The sequence below is a fragment of the Cynara cardunculus genome (genome assembly GCF_001531365.2).
Source record: "Cynara cardunculus var. scolymus isolate 2C chromosome LG 3, CcrdV1, whole genome shotgun sequence".
Lineage (NCBI taxonomy): Eukaryota > Viridiplantae > Streptophyta > Magnoliopsida > Asterales > Asteraceae > Cynara > Cynara cardunculus.
In genome coordinates this window covers 9808440-9819284 of record NC_037530.1, presented here as the reverse complement: position 1 = coordinate 9819284, position 10845 = coordinate 9808440, and the positions used below count along the sequence as shown (strand labels likewise).

General features: G+C 31.9%; 1 protein-coding gene across 1 annotated transcript; it reads right to left on the bottom strand.

Moving 5' to 3' along the window:
• Positions 1–104: 104 nt before the first annotated feature.
• On the bottom strand, positions 105–6422 carry LOC112510377 (MLO-like protein 12). The gene is made up of 15 exons (XM_025115776.1): positions 6237–6422; positions 5977–6034; positions 5743–5894; positions 5488–5604; positions 4873–4933; positions 4647–4735; positions 3027–3101; positions 2844–2938; positions 2462–2511; positions 2283–2323; positions 1667–1840; positions 1537–1572; positions 1338–1405; positions 854–914; positions 105–721 (listed from the first exon to the last, which is right to left on the bottom strand). Exons 1-15 carry the CDS (start codon positions 6372–6374, stop codon positions 272–274), a joined length of 1665 nt encoding a protein of 554 aa, XP_024971544.1. The 5' UTR covers positions 6375–6422; the 3' UTR covers positions 105–271.
• Positions 6423–10845: the final 4423 nt, after the last annotated feature.

The following is a 10845-nucleotide window of genomic DNA, read 5'->3' as shown; positions in this document are numbered from 1 at the left end:
CTCTGGATGAGAGGGGTATGAACATGCTCGTTGGTGGATGTGATGCGAAAACGTTGGTTTAGTTGACGATGAAAACTAGAATGAATGTACCCGACTTCTTTTTTGTATACAAGTGCAATGATAGCGAGTTCCTTCAATATTTTGGGTTGAAACCCGGATGTTCAATAAATCGTAGTCATACACGTATATACTGTAGAGCATATAGGGAATCGGTACATCTTGATCGATTAGTTGTAGTTATGGACAACGCATTCTTCGATATACACGCTACTTATTTACCTGGGCCGAACGAAAAGTCCGTAATATCAACCTCATGTTGGGTCCTCACTGGCCGTGGTCCTGTTGGCAATTCAATCGAGCTCGACTGTGGTGCTTGAATTTCGTTTTCTTCAAGATCGTGTATGTCGTCTCTTCCAACGTCCCCATCTTCTCGATGGTTATGCCTGTGGTTCGAAGGAGACTCGTTGGCCCAACCTTCGTGCTCGAAATTCGAGCCTCTTGGAGAATTGGAAGGGCTCTCAAGACTATCTTTTGGGTATCTGTGCAAGAGATACATTGGAGATGTGCTTCCATGGAGTGGGGTTCCAGGTCTGCTTGAGAATGGTGAAGTTGGGGCTGAATGGTTGCCATGCTTGATGTTCTTTTTGGCTGTGTGGTGCCAAGTTTTTAGTGCTTTTGCTACATGGTCACTGAAAATTGTTGGTTTCATTCGTGTACCCATCTGTTTAAAAAGTCAAACCAAAAATCGAAAAAAGTCAAGGGTTGTACCGTGCTATTGCTTGTTGTACAGAGAGTGCATTGATGGATTGTACTATATAACGATTAGTGTGGTATTGATAACGGAAAACTTTACCTGTGTTACCAACGCGTATAAAGGGAGTGTCACGTAACTGCACAGGAATTGTATCACTACCCTGAAAACACACAACATATCAACATTAGCACAAGAATTAACCGCTAAAATTAGATTTGTAAATTTTTTATAAGCTCAAAGTTGTGAGTTACTGATAACATCTACCATTGTTTTAAGTTCATTCGAATGTTATTGGGCCAATTTGTTGCTTGGGCCTATGGGATATTACAAATTATCGTATCAGATTCGATCCTCAGAGACTTTGACAATTGATAATTATGACTTGCCTACACATCAAACATGAAATTCATATCCCTCATGATGGTCGTGGGACCCGTATAATGAGGGTGCTATATAAAGTGGTGTGAGGCCCTTTTTACATAATGTGTTCAAGTGTCTTTCTCTTTTTAGGGTTAGTTTGACGTGAAAATGCACGGTTATGCATTATAGGATGCTATTGAGTGATTGCGAGTTTACGACTCACCCCATTGTGATCCTGATGACAATGTCTTCAATGCGATGGTGGAAGCAAGACCGCAAGCCGAATGTATACTGCAAAAAAATGAGCACCAAATAATTATCACCATTAATAGGCGATGAAATCGATCCTAAATCTTTTCGTATCAAACTCATTCAAGAAAACATAGACAACATTCCATCTTTCAAGTGAAAATGGCTCTTACCCAACTCCACATGAAAAACGCCAGTTGAAACGCGTTCTATAAGAACCAATACGAAGAGGTTAGAACACGGTGTCAACAAAACGACGAACACATACACGAATTGACATAAAAAAATTGTGGATTAATCGACCTGAAAGAGAACAAAGTTGATCAAGAGGAGTATGAGCTGGGGTCGACCGAACCAGAAGAGGTCGTCCCCTGGTTGAACCATCGGTGTACCCTTCACCACATCAGCCATTTCATGAGTCCTCCGCCCCATCTTCGTTATCACCACTTGTAGCTTTGCTCCCACCAAAAGTATTATCTACATTGACGATCAAAAATACGTCAATCAATCAAACTCGACTTATGCTCTTCCAAAAGTTTCCCCCATTTTGACCTCTATGTTTATATACATATCAAATTATTATCTCTTATCAAATAAAATTGGTAACCGCTCATCCATACCATCCAAATTCAGACGCATTATGCATGTGATCATCATCCAAAATACACGTTTTAAAACATCATCTTTCAGAAATTCTCTGAATTGATTACTGGATACGACTCTTTCATGTGTTCACATCTATTCCAGCCTTATAAGGTCTCAAAGATTTGTATATGATCGTTCGGAAAGTATTTTTACCAGTTTTAAAAATTCTAAGCAGATCCAGTAAACCGTATAATATAATTTTTTATGATGCATTCTTGTTTATTTATAACAAATATATATTCATAAAAATAAACAAGATGAGAATAGTACTTACAATCAATGGGATGAAGGGCAGCCAAAGGTATGCATACCAATCTGTCATTATAGAATAAATGAATGTTTGATCAATTACTATTTTATTTATTTATTTGAGGTAAATAAATGAATATTAATTTATAATATTTAAATAAATAAATAAATGAATCTAAAAGGCTTGAATCTATGATTACATACCATGGGTGTTGGTGAGAAGAAGCAAAACAGCAAAGAACCATACAGTAGGACTGTATATACAAGAATTTAAGAGTGTTAGGTATTGTTTGTTTACCTCTTAATAGTTTTATTAAAAGATAATATCTGAATCGTTAAGAGGTGAATTTTGTTTTGTAAAAAAAAAAGTCTGTTTCTTAATGGTTCTAAAACCTTCTGAATGATTTTGTATATTGGGCCTCCCTTAACCATTTAACGTCCTAATCTAATTGTAAATAATTACCAAACAATTATATTTCATTTTATACGCATCTTAATCATTTTGCACCAAACCTTTATGTTGGATTTAATATTATAATTTTGATATATTTTTGGAAAAAATAAAAGTGAAACAATATAAGCAAACCTTATTCCAACGACAACTTTGAAATCTTCTTCAAGCGATCTACTGATGTATTTGTGGAAATCAAACCGTTGTGTACTCTCGGGAGTTAAATGTGCCTGTATCCAAACAAACGTTCGTCAAAATTAATATATAAATAACAATTTGAAAGAATTTGTCTGATTTCGGGTTATTTTGGATGCTTACGTTGATGAATCCATGTCTAAGGGTAAGGTAATCAACCTTTGCGACTGATGTGAAAAATTGTCTGAAAAAACAACCCTGTTTTTTTACATGAATAAAAATAAATTAATATTCGTATTTAATAAATATAACTTTAAAAATTAAGAAATACATAAAATCTCGGAACAAGTGACGTCATGAGTTGGTTGTGATATTGATTTTAATCAAATTTGTAGTAAAATAACGTAGCAAAGTCAAAGATTCTTAATTTTTTTTGATTAGCTGGAGATATTTTGAAAATAAATAAATTAAATTAATAATTTTAATTAGAATTATTGTTCCTAAGATCAAGAAAACTCAAGATTTGATCATTTATATAGCATTTGACAAAAAAAATTAAAAAATTAAAAACCATTTTTTGTGCATGAAGTACTGTTTATTGATGCATATTACTTAAAATTTAAGATTACAGGTAAGTTATGCATAAATACAATTTATTAAAACTTAATGTTTGAATTCGTGTAACTAACTATAGAATATACATAATTAAATAAAGAATAAAAGTCTCATTTTAAATATAAAAAATCTAAAATATAATTAGGATAATCATTAAGTTTTAACCAAATAATTAATTATTATTTTTATAGAAAAACTATATTATTAAACAAAAAATAAAAAAATAAATTAAAGAAATACATAAAAAACGAAAAAATTTAAATAGTGAGTTTGGTACTAATATCAATATTTTTTTTCCATTTTTATATGATATTTTCATATTTATATTTTATTCAAAATTTAAAAACATTAATCTTTTCTCAAAACCACATAAAAACGTATTATAACATCGATTGAGAAAAAAAATGAAACATTAAAATCGAGATGTATCTCGTTGCATTGTGCAAGTACCATTCTAGTTGCTAATAAAAAGTCTGTTAAATAATTATTTTAAATAATATAATAATTAAAGAATGTTTAAGACAATTAGAAATTATATGCTTGAAAGCAAGAAAAAAAAAAGTCAAACTTTCATTCCAACACACAACACAAAAAAAAGAATTACCAAAAACATTTTCAATATAATTTGTATAATTCTTTTGGGACTAATCTTGCTGCAATACAAGTAAAAAAAAAGGGTCAAAGTTTTATTTAAAAAATGGTGAAAATCAGTTTTTAATACATAATTAATGATTAAATTCATAAAAAAAATAAGAAAAATTCTTTTAATTTTAATAAATTAGGAGAAATTTAATGACAGAACATAAATAATTTATATTTAAAAATAATATGAAACAATAATTAAAATATCAAGAAATGTCAACTTTCCATTAAAAGAAAATAAATTTTGTATTGCATAGTTAATGGTCCAAAGCAAGTGGCCCTTTTTATGTGGAGGCATTTGAATCAAGTAGCCACAAATCTGTGGTTGTGAATTTGTATATTACAAATAAAAACAAAAGTCAACTTTGCATGATTTTCTTCAATTATTATTTTTTATTATTTTGGGGTCAATTGATTTTATTTATTTTTCAAGATTATATTGCAATTTACATGATTTTCAACTCTTTTTTAAGAATAAAAATATTATAAATAAAATAATATTATTTTCCCTAATTGAATTATAACATTTTATAGGTAAATGCTTACGATCCATAAGAGAAGAGTCGAGTCGCTCCAAAATCTCAAATGTCGGCGTCCAAATGTTGTCTCTCTTGCAAACCTGAATCTTTCTGGATCTAAAGAAACACAAGATCAAAATATAGATTTTGTGAAGAGATATTCATCTGTTAAACTACATACATATATATATATATATATATATATATAATATAAAAGACACCAAAAATGCTGATCATGAATATAACTCACTAACCATTATGGTACTGGTATTCAACCGTCTTTGTTTCATCCTCCCAAGCCTTCCACTTTTTCATCTGTATTCATTTCCATTACGATTTTAAGAGATTTATATGTATATGTATATGTATATGTAGGTGTAGGTTTAAACAAAAATACCATCATTTTAAGAAAACGTGGGAACACCTATGTCATATGGATAACTGTAGTTAATCACATGTGATATTGGGCCTCTTGGCCTGCAAACCCCTGGTTTTGATTTTTAAAATACTTTTTAATCACATGCGTTTGACTATAATAAATTAAAAGGTGTTCTTCCGTTTTCATAAAAGTAGTGATGTTCTTGCTTGAACTCATCCCTATGTAGACGGAGGACGTGTGAGAAAGAGAGTTAAGGTGAGAAGCATAAGAAGAGATCTAGACTCTTGATCATCTTTAATCTCAAATCCATCCATGAATTGCGCTTGATACGGGGAATGATCCTGTGCGCATTTCATCTCGGTCCATCTCATCCTAATGTGCATCCAAGGGCGGAAATTCCTTCTTACATTTCTCACCTTAACTCTCATTTTCACAGGTACCCAATCCTCCACGTATATGTATATGTATATGTGGCCATTGAAGGTTTTACCTTGATCCTTCCCAAAATCAGTGTAAGAATGCAATACAAGACATGAAAAACAGCCAACACAAAAATGAATATGTGGAGTTGGTGTATCCCATAATTTGACACCATTTGCACCTTTCCCTGCACATATAATATAACTCCAAATTAAAACCTTAGGTTTCATTTAATTTACTAATTTTTTACCACTAATTAAGAATTTCAAACTAAAAGTTATTTAATACAAGAAAATGAAAACCGCACGAGCAACGACATATATACCTTTTTAAGACAAGGATCGTCGTATGCATCGTCGGCAGTTTTTTTATTACAAGGGTGCCATGTTCTTGCAACTTTACTTGGGATACATATATCAGCAATTGTTCCTTGACCAACTGTTAGTAGCAATGATATGAATCCCAGAAGCATCAACTCTGGACAAGTAGATTTCAGACAAAAACAAATTCAACAATAGATGAAGAAGTTAATGACATAGTTAAAAGACTATAAATTTACCTGCTTTGATCTTTTCAAGTGCTTCATAGAGTGCTGGCTTGTGTTTTTTATGTAACCACTGTCAAGATGTTCAACAAAATTTATTTGTTTCCATTATATATATCTTTGCGTTTTTTTAGTAAAAATATGTTTCTATATATGCGTAGAAATAAGTGTTTGTGTGCACTTATTTTAAGCATGTTTTCATTTGAACCTGTATCTATATATATATATATATATATGTTTTTAAAGAAGACATTAAAGATAGAATATGTACATACATGGCCAATGAGATGAAGGATGTATTCAAGAGCAATTGAAATGGCAAGTATCACAAACACCACCACTGCTACTGCCCATGATGGTGTTATCTCTAATGATCTCTCTTTTAACTTTACATATTCTTCCTCTCTATCCATCTCTCTTCTTCTTCTTCTTCTTCTTCTTCTTCTTTTTCTTCTCTCTCTCTCTCTCTATATATATATATATTATTGTATCTATACCTGTAACTCTCTTCCTTCCCGCTTCTACACGTATCTCTCTCTCTCTCTTCCTTTCTCTCTCTTCTATTAGAAGAAGAAGAAGAGGTGATGAGTTGAGTTGGGTGATATGAGAGATGAAGGAATGATAATTGTGTGTAAATGGAGGTTGGGTTGTAATATATATATATGTATTATATATAGGCTCATCAATAATTGATTTAAGTTGGCATTAAAAGACTTTTTGACTTTACCAAATCAATACAAACACCAATATAAGGACAACCAACATACCATTTGCTTTGCATATGGGGTTGGAAATTAAATATTATCCAATAGGAATATCATCCTCATGACTTGGTCTCTAAACTGAACCAATTTTGTGGAAATATATCATATTTTTTTATTTTATTAACCTGGATATCCAACCCGTTATGCGAACCGACTAATTTCAGGACGACCACATGTGTTTTACAGATAGCCTGAAGTTACCGTATTTGAATCTTCATGGCCACAAGAGGATTTTTGTTCTTCCTTGGATTTGAACAACCTCCCGATACTTTTTGATCTTTGGAGTCAAACTCTAACCAATCAGACATCACCATTTACCCTTTCCTTTTTGTTTTCTAACACAAATGATATATCATCATAACCTTTCCTTTTTTTTTTCTTTTCTAGTGCAACGACGAAGAGAGTCGACCATTGAAGTCAAGCATTATCAAAATTTAACTAATAGTTTCTTTCATGTTTTATGGAATATGTTAATAGTGAACAAGATCATTAAGCATCTTACTTTTTACTATGTTACAGTACTCACTCTTGTACCCAAGTATATCCGTTAGGGCTGTAAACGAACCGAACGTTCAGCGAACCGTTCGGCGGGAAGTTCGTTTATTTAATAAATGAACGAACATGAACAAATTTTTTTGTTCCTTTAGTTAAACGAATGAACATGAACAAAAGTCTCGTTCGTTCATTTATGTTCGTGAACGTTCGTTCATTTACCGTTCGTTTATATATTAAATTTAATATATATTCTTTTGATTATATACTTTGAATTCAAATAATATTTATTTATGTTCGTTTAGCCCGTTCGTTTATGTTCGTTCGTTTAACATGTTAAAGAACGAACATACCCGATTTCTAAACGAACGAACACGGACACAAAGATTTTCGTTCGTTTACCGTTCGTGTTCGTTCGTTTGTTCGGTTAAGTTAAACGAACGAACATGAACAAGCCTCCGTTCGTGTTCGTTCGGTTCGTTTACAGCCTTAATATCCGTGACTAACAGATGTGGAACACACCGAGGCAATGAAGGCCATGCTCGTCCACCCCTTTCCGCTCTAAACTTGAGAAAACACAAAATATATTACAAACCTGGTCCATCAACTAATCTGGTTATGGCGAGAACTCTAAAAGATATGCATTGGATTCGAGACACTAATTTGGGTCCTATTTTATCCTATCTTTTGATTTTTGTTCTGAGCTAAATGTAATAACGAAAAAATAATCAACTTGTTCATCACCTAAAAATCAATGATTCGGTAAAAAATATGTGTTTACAAAAATATATATCTCAAAATGTTGGTAATATAATAAACGTTTTAAAATATAATACATTATTATCATTGTTATGAAACTAGTCACGTTTTAAAATGTTTGTTGTTTACTAAAGTAAGAATTGTAGTAAAATCAATTATGTTTCATTTTTTATATTACCCACGTGATAATCTTGTGATCACAATTTTATCCCTCTATATCTCCCTAAGATTATAAATTCTTATTACAAAAAATAATCTTTTGACATGGCTTTAGTCGCAGCCAAACTTACGCCGAAGGTGCAGAACACATTTAACTTGGTTTTTGACTCATCCCCCAATATCTCCCTTCATTTATTTTGATTTGGGAAGTACTAGGAGCATCTATTGACAATCTTTGGGTCTAATAGGCTTAAATTTGAAATTGCCATTGAAGAAGTAACCTTGGAGCTTCAAGCTTTCTCCTTTTTCATTTCAAGGTTTGGTTTTAAACCTAGATTTCACCGAAATCTAGCAAGGTGAGTCAAGATACATGTAACCACTTGATACATGACGTTATTTGGAGGTTTTGTAGTTACTAGCGTCTTGATAAGAGTCCTGTGCAAGTAATATCGTTTGGTTTGGTCGTGCTCTTCTCCTACTGACTCTCCTAATGGGAATTTGAGGAAACATGACTAGATGGTGTAAAAACTTATATTAATTAACCATAAATGTTGATATTGTGGTGATGGAATATCATATATTTGAGAGTATAATGTGGAGGTTATATACTATGCATAATATGGTTTATTATGTTTTGAAGTATTTGTACATAAAGTGTTCCTTTGTGGAGATAATATGCTTATGATGATTATGTGTAATTATTATGAGTTTATGACATGAGAAACTTTTGTATTTGTGTATGCTAACCTGCGTAGACGGGTTAATAATGGAGTGGAGTTACTAGCAAGGTTAAGGAAGGCAAAAAGCGTGGCACAACGACGAGTTCAAGCCTTACACGCCACAACGAGGATGCAGCGTTTTTCAAGGCGTGACATAAAACGACGAATTTGTATGTCATATATAGAATTATATATATAGATATATGTTTTCTATATATTATCTAATCCGATAATGATTTAAAAAGAATATACATTCATACTAGAAGAAGAAAAATCATATAGATTATTATTATAAAAATATGGTTTTGATTAAATATTTAAAATATAACTTAGAAAGATAATTTTACAACTTCATTTTAACCGTGAGTCTATAACGTCTATGAATTTGTGGATGATGTGATTAGTTAGATCTACAAAAGTATAAAATATAATAAGTTAAAAGTGTAAAAACACAAAAGATAAAAAACAAAAAAAAATTTGGAAAAAAATCACGTGTTACAAAAACGCGTGCTGCGGCCTCTAGACGTCATGGCGTGAGCCATGCCTTAAAGAAACACTATGGGCCATTTCGTAATGGTGGAGACACAACTTGCGCCATATCGCACCATGACACATGCCATGGTGCTCCTTTTTGAACACTAGTTACTAGCGATAATAACTTTAAGAGTAGACACTAAGGTGGTTGGGCCTGGAGGTGAAACCCGGAGGGGAAGGCACCAAGGTCAATCCAAACCTTGAGGTGAAACTCTAGCGGATGTCAGTAGACACTAAGACGCAAGTCTTGAAATGCTACCTGACAACACTGATATCATGGCCTACTTTTACGTTCCGCCATGATCAATGAAGACTGGTCTCCCCCTACCCACGAGAATTAACGGATGCTAGGACTTGGTTATTGGTGTTTGGTGGGGGAAACCAATTGGTGTAACATGAACCATTTGAGAATCATTCTTGGTGCATTTTGTAACGTTTATTTAAGTGAATTGGTTTATTAATTGTGTTAATGCTTGACTCATTAGGCTCGTTAGCATAACACTTGTTCTTGGTATCACGTACCTCAGGTTATAGTGACGGGATCGATAGAGAGTGTCTATTGAGTGCCGATTAGAGGCACGTTGAGTAAATAACATTTTTAGGACGCCCTTACTTAGTATTTTGTAAGTTGATATTTCTAGAATTTTAAGAATGTTATAGTAATGTTGCTATGGATTTTCTAGGAATCTACAAAATTGAAAGCTCTAATTAATTAAAATATGGAAATGTATTCAGCATTATAAAATACTTACTTGAAAGATACAATGAACATCTATAAATATTAAACTCTGAAGACTGAATGATTGCTTTCTAATAAATATTTTAATAATTAATGGAACTAAAATGACAAAGAGGAATGATTAGTTAAATTTTTAAATCTGGTTGACGAATTCTCGAATTCAAATTTCCAATAATGATGCCATTTAGAAAATTCCAAATATATATATATATATATATATATATATATATATATATATAGAGGGGAGCGATCAAATGCAAACCTCTCAATTTGTACAAACCGTGCAAACTGCATTCAACCAATCATAATTTTTCATTTTGTTCATTTTTTTGTAATTATGAGAGGTTGATTAATCATGTTTATTGTGGAGGGTGTTAATCATAGATATTATCATCTTCATTATTTTAATTTTAGAGAAATACATGAAACAGTTTCATTAATGTTAGAGAAATACATGAAACAGTTTCATTAATGTTAGAGAAATACATGAAACAGTTTCATTAAGTATTATATGAAACAATTTCACAACCATATATGAAACGACTTCATCAAAAAAAGTATTATATGAAACAATTTTACAAGATTAAACAATTTCATGAAAAAATTTCATAAGATTAAACAATGAAATCGACAGATAAAGGTGGTTTGCACAGTTTACACAAATGAGGGCGGTTTTCATATGATCACTCCTCTATATATATATATATATATATATATA